The sequence below is a fragment of the Microcaecilia unicolor genome, chromosome 7 (assembly GCF_901765095.1).
Source record: "Microcaecilia unicolor chromosome 7, aMicUni1.1, whole genome shotgun sequence".
Classification (NCBI taxonomy): domain Eukaryota; kingdom Metazoa; phylum Chordata; class Amphibia; order Gymnophiona; family Siphonopidae; genus Microcaecilia; species Microcaecilia unicolor.
In genome coordinates, this window is record NC_044037.1 from 171,449,651 (window position 1) to 171,468,495 (window position 18,845).

The following is an 18,845-nucleotide window of genomic DNA, read 5'->3' on the forward strand; positions in this document are numbered from 1 at the left end:
ACCTGCTTTCCGCTCCGAGCTGTAACGACCTGGTGTCCCAGTGAGTAGCTGCAATAAACGTTTAAATAAACGTCGAAATAAACGCCTTTAAGGACATTCAAAATTTTATTTTTTTTTTTTAACGGAGCCAGCGGGAGGGGGGAGAAAAGGAGGGACCTGGCGCCACCAGGTTTGCACTTGCTCAAGAAGAGCCCTCAACCCCAGGCACTCAACAAAACCTAAAAATTAGGCTTGGAGGCCTAGCCAGAGCTGCTGCTGTGTGTGACCACCACCTGCTGAGATAGAGAACATACTGAGGAGTTTCCGGCAGCACATGACCACATATAGGGAGGCAAAAGTTTGCTCTCTATCTCCACCTGCTGGTAGATGGACACAACCCACCAGTCTATGGATTGATCAGCATGATGATATGGAAATGTAGACTTGTGTTTTACTCTCCATACAGCAAAGTTAAGAACATAAGAGTAGCCATATATTAGGTCAGACCAATGGTCCATCTAGCCCAGTATCCTGTTTTCAAAACAGTGGCCAAGCCAGGTCACAAGTACCTGGCAGAAACCCAAATCGTGGCAACACTCCATACTACAAATCCCAGGGCAAGCAGTTGCTTCCCATATCTATCTCAATAGCACACTATGGACTTTTCCTCAAGGAATTTGTCCAAACCTTTTTAAAGCCCAGATACACTAACTACTGTTACCACATCCTCCGGCAAAGTGTTCCAGAGCTTAACTATTCGTTGAGTGAAAACATATTTCCTCCTGTTTATTTTAAAAGTATTTCCATGTAACTTCGAGTGTCCCCTAGTCTTTGTACTTTTGGAAAGAGTAAAAAAATTGATTTATTTTTACTCGTTCTACACCACTCAGGATTTTGTAGACCTCAATCATATCTCCCCTCATCCATCTCTTGTCCAAGCTGAACAGCCCTAACCTCTTTAGCCTTTCCTCATATGAGAGGAGTTTCATCCCCTTTATCATTTTGGTCGCTCTTCTTTGAACCTTTTCTAATTCTGCTATATCTTCTTTGAGATATGGCAACCAGAACTGAATGCAATACTAAAGTGCAGACGCACCATGGAGTGATACAAAGGCATTATAGTATTTTCGGTCTTATTCATCATTATTATTTCCTAATAATTCCTAGCATCCTGTTTGTTTTTTTGGCTGCTGCCACACACTGAACAGAAGATTTCAGCATATTTTCTACAACACCACCCAGATCTTTTTCATGAGCACTGACCCCCAAGGTGGACCCTAGCATCAGGTAATTATCATTCAGATTATTCTTTCCAATGTGCATCACTTTGCATTTGTCCATATTAAATTTCATCTGAAATTTGGATGCCCAGTTTTCCAATTTCCTAAGGTCTTCCTGCAATATTTCACAGTCCACATGTGTTTTAACAAACTTAAATAGTTTTATATCATCTGCAAATTGTTGTTCCAATTTCCGTATCATTTATAAATATGTTAAACAGTACCAGTCCAGATCCCTGCGGCATTTCACTGTTCACACTCCTCCATTGAGAGAAATAACCACTTAAACCTACCCCCTGTTTTCTGTCCAATAACCAATTCCTAATCCACACCAGAACCTTGCCTCCTACCCATGACTCTTTAATTTTCTCAGGAGTCTCTCATGAGGAACTTTATTAAAAGCTTTCTGAAAATCTAGATACACTACATCAACTGGCTCACCTTCATCCACATGTTTATTCACACCTTCAAAGAAATGAAGCAAATTGGTGAGGCACGATTTCCTTCGGCCGAACCCTTGCTGACTCTGTCCCATTAAACCACGTTTGTCTAGGTGTTCTGTAATTTTATTCTTTATAATAGTTTCCACTATTTTGCCCGGCATCAACGTCAGGCTTACCGTCACTAAAGTTTTATTTTCCTGTGAATCTTGCCAGTTTCAAGATTATGAAAATGTATTTGGTGTGCTATGTTTAAAATAACTTAGGGCCATTACAATTATGTTGTACCGAAAAAGAAAAACTCTTCCCTTTGTTAGTGAACCCCTCAGTAGCTCTCTGTGTCATCAGAGTTTTCCATGCAACAATAACTGACCGTGTTCCTACCCTATGCCAAGCATATTATCTCTGTGTTGTGCCATACACTACTGGACAAGAAACTCCACATGGGATCTTACCAGGTTCATGGCCACTGTTAAAAACTGATACTGTGCTTCATGGACTTTTGTTATGACCCAGCAGGGCAAATGTTATGTTCTTAACCTGTTCTATGATACATACAAGTCATAGAGAGTACCTAGACAGCATTAAAAAAAAAAAAAAAATCTTGTTTCAGAAATAGTTGAGGTAGCAGCCATATTCTATTAACTGTTCCTTGTTACCTGTTTCTGGTAACTGATTTGTTACTTTTAGAAAAAAATTGTTAAATCCAGATTTTCCCTCTGTTATCTAATCTTTCTCTTACCCTTCTAGTAGCATGTCTGGTTGATATACATGCACTGTTGAAAGTCAGAATAAAAGGAGGGAATAATTTTTTGAGACTTATACTGCATGTCATTTCCTTTCAATGGCAGAGGTCATCATAGCAGAAGCAGTCATATTCCGTCCCTCCATTCCGTATACAAAACTTTATCTACCAAAATAACTGGGCACTGGTCTGAATATCGCCCAGTGCCCAGTTAACTTCCAAGTTGCCATGCTAAATCAGATATAACCCTGGCACTGAATATCCAGGGTTAATTCAGTCCATGGCTATGAGCGGCTTTAAGCCACTTACCACCACGGGCTAAATACCAGGCTCTAAATTTCTCCATCATTTCTATGCTCAAAGTTCTGGAAAGTGTGTTTTACCTCAGATGGTCTGCCAACACCAACGATAATTAATTTGCCATCTTGTAGTCCAACCAGAATATGGCTGCTTTCTTTGGTCACAGAAACACAATAGATTGGTGCTCGCATGGCTACAGTGGAAACACTGAGACTCAGGCTAGAAGAGAAAAGTTTGAAAGAAGATATGCTTAACAGTACTTCCATTTTGATATCATCCTTCTTGTGATACTATCATTACTTTTCTGTGTAAGGTAATGGATGTGGTTACAATCTCCCTTCTCTGGCATGCATGAGGGGGACAATGCTCACTTAGGGGTCCTTTTACTAAGCTGCAGTAAAAGGGGGCCTACGCTAGCTTCAGCATGTGTTTTTGACGCACACTGAGGCCCCCTTTTACCTCAGTGGGTAAAAGGCTATCTTTTTTCACAAAAAGAAATGGCCATGTGGTAACTGAACCACTTGCCAAGCAGCCATTTTTTTTTTGGTGGGGGAAGCACTTACCCCCACCCATTGAGGTGGCAGTAAGGGCTCCCACGCTAACCCGGCAGTAACACGCTGCCTGATTACTGCTGGATAAGCAACAGTGCTACAAAATTAGAAAATAGTTTTGTAGCGCGGTGATAGTTCTGGATTGGTGCACGGCAAGCCTGCTGAAGCGTGCCAACCCTTTAGTAAAATGGCCTCTTTGTATTCTCTCAAATCCCTCACCCATCAGATCTTCTCACTTTAATTTAGTAGTAGTTACCAGGCATCCATACCTTTAAAAATGTTTAAAAAGTATAAGTAAATAGAGAAATACAAGTAAGAACAAACTAATTTCACAGTGGAGTATGAGTGTGACAACATGCCCCCACACCATTCTAGTCTCCTCTGGTGTACAGTTGACCCTGAGCTATGGTTCCAGCACTGTCATATTATCTATGTTGAAACTAAGACCTGTATTTGTTACATGCACAGATGTGATTTATAGCCTCCATGCCATATATTTCTGTTGAAAGTGTTTTGCTAAACACAGTTATGTATTTCTCAACCTAATTAATCCATGATGAAGGGATCTCCTCCATATTTGCTTTTTTGGTGTCTTTCAAAAATTAGAAAGAATTGTGTTAGTTACATATAATATATTTTTATGATATGCAACTCATATATTAGCAGTGCAGAAGTTTGTTTCACTGCACTGAACAGACTATATCATATTGGTTATGTATTTATTTATTTATTAGGATTTATTTACCACCTTTTTTGAAGGAATTCACTCAAGGCGGTGTCCAGTAAGAACAGATCAACATGAGCAATAAGCAATTACAGCAGTAAAAATATTTAAAAAAACAATACAAAGTATGGCATAGTATACTACCTACAATGTAAACACAATACGTAATAGAACATTATAATTGATAGTGAAGGGTAAAGCAAAGATGTAACATACAGATAGGTAAGAAAGTAGGAAGAGTTAGAAAGTAAGGTGATTGATTTAAAGAAAGTTGCACATGTATGCAATTCTACAAAAAGCTGGCATTGAATACATAATTTACCAAGAAAATGGAGAGTCGACATAAAAAACAACGTTGTATGCAGAAGAAAATCAAAACCTGAAAATAAAAATGTCTCCCTAAAATGACTAGACGAGGTGAACACGTGAAAAATACACAAATAACCAATAGCATATATATTTAACCATCTACACATGTACGTAGGACTAAAAGGGCTGCCATGGTTCGTTAATGCTCAAAAACAAACTCCCTCACTGTGCTGGTTCACACTGTACCTGTTCTTGTTTACTAACTTCCTACTTTGTGATTAAATGTGTTTTTATTTGTTGTTGTAGTGTCTTCCTCCTCTCTTCTAATTAACTCACCAAGGTTATGGGCTCAGAGGAAAGATTGTTGAATTACCTAAAGATTTGTATAAACAAAGCTGAAAAATGCAGAAAGAATAAATCAACCTAGTTAAGAAAAAGCAGACAAAGTATAGAAGCAAGTACTATATTAGAGAATGACTAAGCAACAACTAAATACAGACTTCACAGCTCAAAGTGGAGTGGAGGAGTGGCCTAGTGGTTAAGGTGGTGGACTTTGGTCCTGGGGAACTGAGTTCGATTCCCACTTCAGGCACAGGCAGCTCCTTGTGACTCTGGGCAAGTCACTTAACCCTCCATTGCCCCATGTAAGCCGCATTGAGCCTGCCATGAGTGGGAAAGCGCGGGGTACAAATGTAAAAAAAAAAGTCAATCAGCATAAGGCAAAACAAATGGAATTCCACATCTAAATTCAAATAACTATATTAACTGAAAGTTCTGCATCAAAATAGCACTTGCTCTGCAGGAACTGCTGCCATATTTAACAGTGGAAAGGAAATGCAACCATCTCAGACAGCTACAAGCAGCAGAGAAAAAGCCACATAATTGTTTCTTAAAACAGAAAACTGAAACAATGCATATTTTATCACGTACCATGGAAAATATGGAATTGAGTTAATTAGTACAGTTTACCAGGGCTAGTGCTAGGTTTTCTGGTGCCCCCCTGCAATCTATAAATAAATCTATAAATAAACCAGTTCTCTCTCTCTACCTTTTTCCATTCAGCTTGTCCTCTCTTCCCCCCCCCCAATCCTTCCAGTGTCTCCCTCTTTCTCTCTGCATCCTTCTATCCAGTGTCTTCCCAGTTTCTCTCCCTGCCCTTCCATCCAACATCTACCCTCTCTCCCAATCTTTCCATCCAGTGTCTCTCTCTCTACCCTTTTCCATTCAGCATGTCCCCTCTCCCTCCCATCCTTCCAGTGTCTTTTGTGAGCCTTACTAGGCCTTGCCAAAAACAGGTCAAGAATTAACAGTTTCTCTCTGTACCCTTCTATCTAGCGTCTTCCTTCTTTCTGTCCCCTCCTTCCAGCATTTCCCCTCTTTCTCTCCCTCCTTTCATCCAGCATTTGATTTCTCCTCTTTCTCTCTCCGTCTGACCTGCCAGGGTTTCCCCCTTTCTCCTCATTCTTCTCCCCAGCAGCTGCTCTGCCCTTTTCCATGTCCCCTCTTTCTCTCCCCATCTTTCCACTCATCTCTCTCTGTACCCTTGTTCCATCCTGCCTCCCCACTCTTCTTTCATTTTCTCTCCATTTAGTACCTCCTGCCTCCCTCTCCACTCCTTTTCCATCTTCCTGATGAGCAGCAGCAGCAATGGTGAAAAAGAAGAAAGCAAGCGTGGGGCCATTCAAGCATGCGCTGTCGGCTCTCCCATCTTCTGCCCTCGCTGACGTCGACTTCCCGTTCCGGGGGCAGAGGACCGCAGAGATGACAGCGCATATGCCTGAAGGCTGTGCGACTCCGCTCTTGCTTTTCTTCTTTTTGCTGTGGCTTCTCATCAAGAGCAGAGGCGGTGGCAGCGGTGACAGCAGAGGCAGTGAATTCCATGGCGCATCTGCCTCAGCAGGAGACTTTCCCGCTTAGGCGGGAGATGACCCGCCAAAGCGGGAGTCTCCTGCTGAATGCAGGAGACTTGGCAGGTCTGCTATTGGACAATTTTACTAGTGTTATTTTTAGAAATGTGAAATAAAGATTTACATACTTATGCTTGTGTGTATGAGTCACAGCTTTTATGGACCTCGTATTTCCTCTATAAGTCTACCAATGTAGGAAGCATAATTCACTGAGTGTTTTAGCACAGCAGTTTGGTCCAAACAGTTGGAGCCATTTCTGATTTACTTATTTCCTTTTCTTGATTAAATATGTCACTCACTGCTGCTGTGTCTCAACTATGCCCTCTGATTAGCCCATCAAAACCAAATACAAATGGAACTTAACAAGACTGCCCTCAGAGCTCATCTTCTCAAACATTGTTACCTCAGCTTCAATCCACAGTAAAACTCTACTTTCGAGCTTATAACTTTTACACTTCCAAACTGCTCTGAACAATTGCATGATTCATGTTTACTGGAGAATAGCTGTGTTAAAGACCTCTTCTTAAATATTAGGCTGGGATATAATTATCATCTAATAAGTTACATGTACACTTAGATTATATCTGTAACTGCTGACTATTAATAGGGATTCCTTGGTAATAGAGCATATTACCTGTAAAGATCACGTATAGACAGAAATCCTTGCAGGCTGCCCATCACAATATGCTCACCATACACACACATGTCCGATATTTGTTCTTTTAGGTTCTCCGAAACCAAGTACTTCCCATTCACCGAGTATAGATGCAATGCATTCTTATTCTGTAGAGAGATTTCAGCCATGGAAAAGTACAATTTCAAAGACTAGTATTTTCAAAATATACACAATAAAAGATTAAAGTTATGTCAGCTGATATTTTCTAACTTAGTGCCAGTCTTCAGTGTAAAAACATTGAAATTTGGTCTTACCTACTCATTTCCTTTTCTTGTTTCCTGCTAGACCAGTCTAGACAAAAGGCTGTGCTCCCCAACTAGCAGGAAGAGGCATTGAATACTAACTTTCAGTGACATCATAACTAGCATAAGGATTGATAGTCCTGGAATTTGCCAGTATACTTTTGACAAAAGCAGAATTAAAGAATAAACTATTCACACATAAATCCAAAGAGAACACCCTTAAGGTGTGTGTGTGTGTGTGGGGGGGGGGGGGGGGGGGTGCGGAGGCACAATTTTGCAAGATATCTCCCCCTCCCCCCCCAATAATATTCTGGTAATCTAATCAATGAAGAACATATCACAGCAGACCATAGTCTTCTGCAGTGAGACCTGGACTGGTCTAGCATGACACAAGGAAAGGAAATTAACAGGTAAGACTACATCTCACTTTCCTTAATATCCTGCTAAACAAGTCTAGATAAGAGGGATGTACCCTAACTTTACTGCGCCAGATGAGAAGACATGGCTTCCTTCAGACTTGCTCAGCCCAAGGTGAAGTCTTCCCCAAACCAGAATATCCAATCTGTAATGCTTAATTAACAAATGCAATGAAAACAAAGTGGCCATTTTGCCTGGTGCAGACAGTTGAACTTAAGTAAGAGGCCATAGCCTGTATCACAAGAAGCCAGGCCCAACAACAATCCTGCTGCACCAATCCAGAGCTTAACCATCTACTGGAGGAAAGGAATACCAGTAAGTTCCAGGACGGCACCATACTTATAGAAGTGATGATGTCACTGAACATCTATGTTCTCTGCCTCCATCTGTTGGTTGTGGAATACAACCCACCTGTTTAAACTGGTCTAGCAGGATGGTGAGGAGCAGGATATTTGTACAGACCTGCTATTGCTAAAAATGTTATATCTTTTAGCAAGGATTCTATGCTATGTCACTACATGTGTTTAGATTCATCCAAATTGTGGATCGTATATCAATGTAACATGAAATAAATCTCACTGAACAACCTGCCAAGCCAGGGAAGAGATAACTGTAGAGATTACCTTATGATTAAGGCTTGACAGTTTAACCAGTGTGGTCTGACAATAGCAGCAGAAACTTACACAAAATCAGGAGTGGAACAAATGGAATGTTAAGACACCAAGACAGAAATGGGAAGATGGGAAGAGTGTAGTCAAGTTAAATAACAAAAATATATACACTTCAGAACTGTACTGTTAAATGATTTAGATAGTGCCAACAGCCACTAGTAACTATACAACTAAATAGGTTACGGATATCTTGCTAAGGATGTAAAAAGAATTGAAGTGGTGCAAAGAAAAGCTACGAGAATGGTATGGGATTTGCGTTACAAGACGTATGAGAGACTTGCTGACCTGAACATGTATAGCCTGGAGGAAAGGAGAAACAGGGGTGATATGATACAGACGTTCAAATATTTGAAAGGTATTAATCCGCAAATGAACCTTTTCCGGAGATGGGAAGGTGGTAGAACAAGAGGACATGAAATGAGATTGAAGGGGGCAGACTCAAGAAAAATGTCAGGAAGTATTTTTTCACGGAGAGAGTGGTGGATACTTGGAATGCCCTCCCGCGGGAGGTGGTGGAGATGAAAACAGTAACGGAATTCAAACATGCGTGGGATAAACATAAAGGAATCCTATTCAGAAGGAATGCAGGTCTGTTTCTGCAGTCATCTACTATGTTACCATATGTTACTATGTTTTTGAAAAACTTTATATTGTACAAAATAAATGGCACAAAACTTACTGGGATCAGATAAGATTGAATGTTAATCTGAATAATTATATTTCTGGATTATAAATGAAGTTTACTTCTGAGGAGTAAATTAAGCTTATGGTTTGGGTATAATTTTCTGAACTTTTTTTCCATAGACAAATGTTGTTCTACCCAAGGAAAAGGGCTTTTATAAAATTACTACAGGAATTATATGCAAATAAAGCAGGTGCAAAGAAAGTAAGAAGTTCATGCCTACTTTTGCGTGACCTGAAGTAGGCATATTCAGGGGAGGAGTCTGGGAGGAGCACAGGCAAAGTATGTGTACGTTTTAAAAAAAATGCACACACACTTCATAAGTGTATTTATTTATTTATTTGTTACATTTGTATCCCACATTTTCCCACCTATTTGCAGGCTCAATGTGGCTTACATAGTATCGGAAAGGCGTTCGCCAACTCCGGTATGAACAAATACAAAGTATATTTACAAACATTCCTAGACAGGTGTAAATGTATGTGGGTGCACTTACCCATGATTGCTGCAGAATTTGTGAGACTAGTTTTATAAACACACCTAGGTACCTATGTATTTTTATAACAGAGTCTCACAAAATCTACAAAGAAATATAGGGGCTATTTTATAGAGACTCAGGCACATAAATAGATGCTGTCACGGAAAACCTAGCCACCCACTTGGGGCTACCCCGCGACCACTTAGAGGGTCTATCCCCAGTACAGCTCAGGTCTGCCTGCACCTGCCATTCATGCTCTACACTAGCACCCTTCTCCCACTGACCAGATCACAACCACCTTTGGGCGAGTCTCCCGCTCTCAAATTATCCCCAGTGATTTCTAGGTTACTGGAAGCCACACTCTCAGTGGTCCCACAGTTTCCAGAAAGCACTCACAGACCCTACACACAAACCATCAGGATTCTTTATCAGCCCAGACAAGCAGGGCGAACAAACAAATATGTTTACTCTCAGAACTTGGACAGCACCTTTGACATGGTTAATCATGAAATACTTTTACATATACTAGAATACTTCGGAGTAGGAGGCACAGTTCTCAAATGGCTCAAAGGATTCCTGACCACAAGATCATACCAAGTAACAACGAACGCAGACAGATCACTCCCATGGACACCTGAATGTGGAGTATCCCAAGGATCCCCCCTCTCACCATCTCTATTCAACCTAATGATGACACCTCTAGCCAAACTCCTAGCCAATCAAAACCTCAACCCTTACATATATGCAGATGACATCACAATTTCCATCCCGTTCAAACATGATCTAAATGAAATCACCAACGAGATCAACCAAAGCCTCCAAATAATGCACACCTGGGCAGATGCATTCCAACTAAAACTTAACGCAGAAAAAAACACAATGTCTTGTACTTACCTCACAATATAACACAAAATGCTTCTCCACCATAATCACACCATACTGTTCTCTTCCTGTCTCACAAAACCTGAAAATTCTTGGAGTCACCATTGATCGAAACCTCACTCTTGATGCCCACGTGAAAAACACTACGAAAAAGATGTTCTACACCATGTGGAAACTCAAAAGAGTAAAACCTTTCTTCCCGAGATACATCTTCCGTACCTTGGTACAGTCAATGGTAATAAGTCATCTGGACTACTGCAACGCACTGTACGCTGGCTGCAAAGAACAGACTATTAAAAAATTCCAGACTGCCCAGAATACGGCCGCCAGACTCATATATGGAAAAACTAAATATGAAAGTGCAAAACCCTTAAGAGAGAAACTTCACTGGCTCCCACTTAAGGAACGCATTGCATTCAAGATCTGCACGATTGTACACAAAATCATTCACACAGACGCCCCAACCTATATGCTAAAACTCGTGGACCTACCTCCCAGAAACGCCACAAGATCTCGTAAATTTCTCAACCTACACTTCCCCAGCTGTAAAGGACTAAAATACAAGCTGATGCACGCCACCACCTTCTCTTACATGAGCACGCAGTTATGGAATGCATTACCCGCAGAACTGAAAACAATCGACGAAACAACTACCTTTCGCAAATCTCTGAAGACATATTTCTTCAACCAAGCCTACAATGAGAACCTACAGCCCCACTAACCCACTTCACCAACCATTCAGTTATGAAAGCCACCTTCTATAAATACCCTAATAAATCCCTTCCTTCTCTTTCGTCCCTTAATTCATCTCTACACAATACTAACAATACTTGATACACTGGAAAAACCATGTTAATAATACTATGTAAGCCACTTTGAGCTTGCAAATAGGTGGGATAAGGTGGGATACAAATGCAATAAAATAAATAAATAAATAAAGGTAAAATTATGTATCATACCTGATAATTTTCTTTCCATTAATCATAGCTGATCAATCCATAGACTGGTGGTTGTGTCCATCTACCAGCAGGTGGAGATAGAGAGCAATCCTTTTGCCTCCCTACAGGTGGTCATGTGCTGCCGGAAACTCCTCAGTATGTCGATATCAAAGCTCCATCCGCAGGACTCAGCACTTAGAGAATTATACCCACAAAGGGACACTCTGCCCAGTTCACCACCGCCGAAACGGGGAAGGGGAATCAACCCAGCTCATCCCCACACAAGTGGGGGAGGGGAATCCGTCCAGCTCATCCCCGCGGAGCGAGGGAGGGACACCACACCCGCCGATGCGGGGGGGGGGGGGGGATCTGGCTTATCCTGCAACCGCGGGAGGAGCTGACTGACCCTAACACCGCCGAAGCGGGAGGGGTACAAAGCTGCCCTACAGCCGCATGAAGCGGGAGGGAGCGCCGGCAGAATTTAGGTCTCAATCCAGCCCCGTAAAACGGAGGGGAGAGGAATGCAGCAGCTCACTGTAACACAAAATCGTCTCAACTCCTGAAGAATCCAATTGAAAAAACTTGAACACGAAGTCCTCTTGAACAGGAACTGAAGACTAAACTTGAACCTGAAATGCAACCAGAATATAAACAGTACAGATATCTGGGAGGGGCTATGGATTGATCAGCTATGATTAATGGAAAGAAAATTATCAGGTATGATACATAATTTTACCTTCCATATCATCATGCTGATCAATCCATAGACTAGTGGGATGTACCGAAGCACTACTCACCCAGGGCGGGACACAGAAATCCCTGACCGCAACACTGAAGCTCCAAACCGGGCCTCCGCCCGAGCAGCCACAGTCAAGCGGTAATGTCTGGAGAAGGTATGAGCCGATGCCCAAGTTGCCGCCCTACAAATCTCTTCCAAGAAGACGGACCCGGCCTCTGCCATCAAGGCCGCCTGTGCTCTAGTGGAGTGAGCCTTCAGCTGGATAGGCGGCACTTTCCCTGCAGCCACATAAGCCGCTGCAATGGGTTCCTTGACCCATCGTGCCACTGTAGGCTTGACAGCCTGCAGACCCTTACGAGGACCTGCGAACAGCACAAACAGATGATCCGACTTCTGGAATCATTGGTCACTTCCAAGTATCTGATGATGACCCGTCTCACATCTAGATATTTGAGAGCAGAGTACTCCTCTGGGTAGTCCTCCCTACGAAAGGAGGGTAGACAGAGCTGCTGATTCACATGGAAGCGAGGACCAATCTTGGGCAGGAAGGAGGCACTGTGCGAATAGACACTCCTGCCTCAGAGAACTGCAGAAAGGGCTCTCGACATGATAGCGCCTGGAGCTCGGAAACTCTTCTGGCTGAAGTGATAGCCACCAAAAGACTGCTTTCAACGTCAATTCTTTCAGAGATGCCCTCGACAAGGGTTCACAAGGCGGCTTCTGCAAGGCTCTTAGCACCAGATTGAGATTCCACGCAGGTACCACTGGTATTCCTTTCTCTTGAGAAAGCGCACCACATCTGGCTGCGGTGCCAGGGAAACACCCTTCAGGTGACCCCTGAAGCAAGCAAGAGCCGCTACCTGGACCTTAAGGGAACTGAGCAACAGGCCTTTTTCCAGACCTTCTTGCGGGAACGCCAACCCTGATGAAATTGGAGCAGTGAAGGGAGAAAGTGAGCCTGCCTCACACCACGATGCAAAGGTACGTCAAACCCTGGCGTAATCAGTAGAAGTAGAGCGCTTCCTCGCTCTCAGCATAGTGGCGATGACCTTGTCTGAGAAGCTCTGCTTGCTCTGACGCTGCCGCTCAATAGCCAGGCCGTAAGACCAAAGGAGGAGGGATCCTCCAACACCACGGGACCCTGATGCAACAGGCCCCGCTCCGCTGGCATCTGCAGAGGTCCGTCCACTGAGAGTCTGATCAAGTCTGCATACCAGGGACGTCTGGGCCAATCCGGACTTACCAGGATTATCCGGCCCGGATGCTTTGCCACCCGGCCTAGCACCCTGCCCAACATGGGCCAAGACGGGAACACAAAGAGGAGCTCCTGTGTCGGCCACTGTGGGAGAAGAGCATCTACTCCCAGAGATTGAGGGTCCCGTCCTCTGCTGAAAAAGCGCGGCACTTGGCAATTGGCTGATGACGCCATCAGATCTAGGCTCGGCTGGCCCCAGCGCTTCGTGATGTCCAAGAACGTCAGAGCAATATTCATGACTCTCGCAATGTGGGCCGCCAACAGCTGTTCCAGGTTTGCTTCCGCCCACAGGCACAGCTTCATGGCCTTCTTGGTTAGAGGGGCGCTCTTGGTACCTCCCCGGCGATTGACATAGGCCACAGCCATGGCATTGTCCGACAGAACCCGTACTGGCTTCAGCGCCAGGCCCGGGAGAAACTCCAAAGGCGCCAACCGAATGGCTCTGAGTTCCGGGAGGTTGATAGACCATTCTGCCTCTGCAGGGGACCAGAGCCCCTGCGCTGTCCTTCCCAAGCAGTGGGCTCCCCAGCCCCACAAGAGGCGTCCGCCGTGACGAAAACCCACTCCGAGGCTCTCAAGACATCATACAGCCAGCCTGCCAAGTAGGCCAAGCCCGATTCCAGGGCTGGCCAATCAGCCCTCAAGGAAGGATCCGAGGGGGAAGCCCGCTGCGCAAGCGTCAGGCACACCCTGGCCACATAGGAGCCACAAATTGAGGCCTGTAAACTTAAAGCAGCTGCCTCGAAGGACGCCTTTAAAGCCGCCTCCAAACTCCTGTCTTGGGCGTCCTTTAGGGCCGTGCCACCTTCCACCGGCAACGCCGTTTTCTTAGTCACCGCAGGGATTAAAGAATCCATGGTAGGCCCAAGAAAGGCCTCCCGTTCACCTTCAGGCAGAGGATAGAGGCGGGACATAGCCCTAGCCACTTTAAGGCTCGCTTCTGGGAAATACCATTGAGCCGAAATCAAGGTGTGCATTCATGCACGTGGAAGGTTCTAGGCGGGCGTTTAGTCCCCCGCATAATGGCAGAGCCAACAGAGGCTGAGGGAGAGACGTCCTCTGGAGAGGAACTCTTCAGAATGCTCATGGCCTGCACTAACAGGTTGGGCAAATCCTCTGAGCGAAAGATCCGTGCTGCAGAGGGGTCATCCGCTCCATCCGAGCGGGAATCCGTCTCCTCCAAGGAATCCCCAAAGGACCGTTGGGAGAACTCAGATACGCTGCCCTCATCTACATCAGAGGAGACCGAGTCCTCTAGGGCCTGGAAGTCCACCCGAGGGCGTTTACTTCCGGAGGCCTCAGCCCCTTGATCAGAGGGGGGAGCCGGGGCAGCGTTTATCATAAGAAAAGCCTGATGCAGCAGCAAAATGAACTCAGGGGAGAAACTCCCTAGACTGTGCACTTCTGCCTCCTGGGCCACGGCCCTAGATGCACCCTCAACCGGCACTCGCAAGAGCGGGGGAGAAACATGCTGCGCATCCAAAATGGCGTCCGGCGCGAAACTCCGAGAAGTAGCCACATGGGAAGAACGGCGCTTAACAGTGGCCGCTTTCTTGCCGTCGCCCGAATCAAGGGCGACCATATCATTAACGTCTCCCAGCTCGAGGGCGGCCCAAGAAGAAGCCGTCTGAGCAAAGTGGCCGGCCAACATGGAGTGGGCGAGCAGCGGGGGATGGGCGCTTATGGCGAGAAAAACCGCTGCATCGGAGGAAGAACCGGGACACTGACCGGACTCCAAACTGATGCCCAACAAAGGCGATTCAGGCTTTGAAAACCCCCGCATCCCCGCTAGATGCACACACGCGGTCCGGGGAGCAAATCTTCGCGCCCTCGCCCTCCGACGCCATAAGCCACGTGGGGACCGAACGGGGAACCCCCTGCCTGCTATAAAAAGGTAAAATTACCTGCTTCTCGCTCCGAGCTGTAATGAACTGGTGTCCCAGTGAGCAGCTGCAATAACTGCTGATATAAACGTTGAAATAAACGCCCTTAAAGGACGTCCAAAAAAAAAATTTTTTTTTTCTTTAACGGAGTCAGTGGGAGGGGGGAGAAAAGGAGGCACCTGGCACCACCAGGTTTGCACTTGCTCAAGAAGAGCCCTCAACCCCAGGTACTCAACAAAACCTAAGAATTAGGCTTGGAGACCTAGCCAGAGCTGCTGCTGTGTGTGATCACCACCTACTGAGATAGAGAACATACAGAGGAGTTTCCGGCAGCACATGACCACATATAGGGAGGCAAAAGGATTGCTCTCTATCTCCACCTGCTGGTAGATGGACACAACCACCAGTCTATGGATTGATCAGCATGATGATATGGAAATGTGCAATCAGCAAACAGTAACACGTAACTGAAAAAAAATGGATCAATTAGAAAACTAACTAAACATTTGTATACTGTTTTAAACAGTACCTGGGAAGATCAGGACATATAACTGTTTGTTTACTGAGCCTCGGCAAAGATAACCTGCTCTCTTTTCTTCCTGGTAAGACTGGAGGCAAGATGGCTGATATTGGGCAAGATGGCGTCTGAATAGGACATGTGTGAAACAGCTCCTCACTCAACTCCCTCTTGCTGTTTTTTTTCCCTTAAAAAAATACATTTCCATGCCCAAGAGACGGGGCAAACAGAGGGCTTACCCTGCTCCCTCTGCAAGACAGGAATTGGGACCGATGGACCGTTTCACTGTTCCCAGAGTAGAATTGACTGGGCAACAACCCTTGCTGCAGGAGGGATCGATGAGAGGAGAACCGACCTACCTGCCTGAGGGAGAGACCACTCTGAGCCCAGAGGAACGGAGTCCTCCTTCGATTCCGGCAATGCTGGCAGACCAGAGCCCTGGATTGACTAGACCCGATGAGGAGATGTCTGATCTGGGAGCAGGGGCAGACTCTGCTAGCAGAACGCCGAGTGCAGCAGTGCTGGTGGTTACTGCTAAGAATACCGAAGGAGTAGGAGTTGAATCACAGAAGAGCAAGACTGGCTCTGAGAAAGGAGCTCAGGAAGAGGTAACATTGAAATTATTTCCTAAAAAACCGAAGAAAATAACCCTAGAAAAAATTTGGGATGCTTTGGAATGTTTAGAAGATTCTTTAACCCAGAAACTATCTCCAATAGTTAAAGTTACTCAATCAAATCAAGCTAAAATAGCAGACTTGGAAAAACAGTTGGAACAATCTAAACATTTGAACAAACAATTATACTTGAAACAAATCAAATTAAAGAGAGCCAAATAACTTTAATAAAAGAAAATGTATACTTACAGAGGAAAATAGAAACTTTAGAAAATTTACAAAGGATGAAAACATTGAGACTTATAAATTTTCCTAAAGTTCCAGCAGTGGCTCCTTTAATAACATTCAAAAGATATCTTTCTGAAGTATTAAAAATTACTGAACAATTATTTCCACCTGTAGCAAGGATTTATTATTTGGCTCCCTATGTTAAGAAACCAAGTGAGCGCATAATACCATCTATGGAAACCCCATTTGAGGAGCTAAATTTGAATTTATCACAAACAATTGAAGATGAACTATGTGGAGTATAACCTGCTACATTAATTATAGACTTTGTTCTACAGCTGGATCGGGACTGGATCTTGAAAACTTTCTTTAAACATAGACATGAAGTCTTTCTGAATTGCAAAGTATTTCCTGATATTGCTAGACAAACTCAGAAAAGACGTCAGTCTTTTTTGAAATTTCGTGATCGTGTATTGTCACAGGGGGGAATTTTCTGGCTTAATTTTCCTTGCAAATGTGTTGTTAAATTTCAATCAATTAAATATGTTTTCTTTGAGAGTGATCAGTTAGCAAAATTCCTGGACTCCAGACAAGAACCAGCCGTAAACTCTCTGTGCTTCCTCCATTAGTATCTACTCCGTGATAGGATAAGTGGGAACATGTTCTATTCATTTTTTCCTATGTTAACCAATTTTTGAATTGTGCCTTGCCTATAATTGTGGACTTTAGCAGTAATTATCATTTAATAGATTTTCTTTATAAAATATTTTCTTGTATGGTATGATAATACTCCTTTTCTGTACAAGTGTATCTTGTAAAATTCATTAAAATTACAAATAAATCAAAAAAAAAAAAAAAAAAAAAAGACTGGAGGCAAAACCAATGCGCTCTAAAGGAAATGAACTCCTGGGCCAATCAGAACCCAGAACAACAAAATTTCAAAAATATACTGCTTCTTGCTTCCTATTTGTGTTAAACTAAAGATAGAACATTTATTTTTTTTTCCTGTAACAGCTCACCACCTGCTGGCCAAATAGGAGAAATACATTTCAAGACATAATGCAAGAATATATCAAACACATTTTACTGGCTTAAAACATACTGTTTCTTCACAGATGCCTAATTGGATTTCCCTCCTAGGCAACCTCTTATATAAACACACACATATATACAGTTATCTTACATAAGTTAATTTACATCTTTGTACATTTTCATATTCTGCTAAAAAATACAATTCAAAATGCATTAAAAAATAAGAGTTTACTTAACATTGATCTATACAGTTTCAGTATGAAAAAACATTACAGAAATATTTTTAAAAAATGAATAAGAAACCAAAAAGTCTTTATTGCATAAATCTGCACATTGCCAGACTCGAGGGAGTAGAAGTTCCTTTTGCAGCAACAACAGCCATGTGTCCTTTTAGGATAAGTATCTACTATGTTTGGACAATGATATGGTGCATTTTCCCCCACTCTCTTGGCAGAGTAGCTTAAGCTCTTTCTGGTTGGCTGGGGATTATTTGAGAACTGCAGTCCCTAAGGTCTGGGCTTTGACTTGACCAATTGATGACATTCATTTTGTTGCTTCTGCTTTGTGCTTAGGATCACCACCCTGCTGAAAGGTGAATTTCTTCCCACATCTATGACAGAATGGAACTACGCCTCCTCTAGGATCTGCTTGTCCTTTGCACCATCCATCTTTCTCTTGATCTTCACAAGCCTCCTCCCCCCTCCACCCCAACAACACAATGCTGCCACCATACTTTAGTATAGTGATGGTTTTAGTAGGGTGGGATACTGATTAGAATATAAGCCATATCTGTGGAGTAAAGTCAATATCTTTCCCGTCCTCAGCCAGAAATCTCTGCAGTTCTTACACAGTAATAAGAGGCGTCATGGTGACTTTCCTCAGAGATTTCCTTAACCCACAGTTACTGACTTTGGAGGGATGGCCTGACTGAGATAGTATTTTGCTAGTGCCGGATTGTTTCCATTTTATAGTGATGCACCTGACAGTGCTCCAAAGGATATTCAAACACATTGAAATTTTCTACAGCCTCTTCCCCAGTCTGTATTTTGAATAAATTCATCCTGTTCTTTTAGCAGCTCTTTTTGCATAACAGAAACAGCTTGATTCTTCATCCAGGAATATATGAATTACCAATTATGACTGGACACAGGGAGGGCTCTACTGCCAACTCCAGACTTCACGCCTTCTGTCTCGCTGCACTCTACGCCTGGAATAAACTTCCTGAGCCCCTACGTCTTGCCCCATCCTTGGCCACCTTTAAATCTAGACTGAAAGCCCACCTCTTTAACATTGCTTTTGACTCGTAACCACTTGTAACCACTCGTCTCCACCTACCCTCCTCTCCTCCTTCCTGTA

General features: G+C 43.5%; 1 protein-coding gene across 1 annotated transcript in view; it reads right to left on the reverse strand.

Moving 5' to 3' along the window:
- Positions 1 to 18,845, reverse strand: part of NBEAL1 (neurobeachin like 1) — a 502,828-nt gene that overhangs the window by 21,486 nt on the left and 462,497 nt on the right. The window contains 2 exon segments of the mRNA XM_030208867.1: positions 2,828 to 2,963; positions 6,870 to 7,018. Of these exon segments, the coding sequence (XP_030064727.1) occupies positions 2,828 to 2,963; positions 6,870 to 7,018 (285 nt within the window).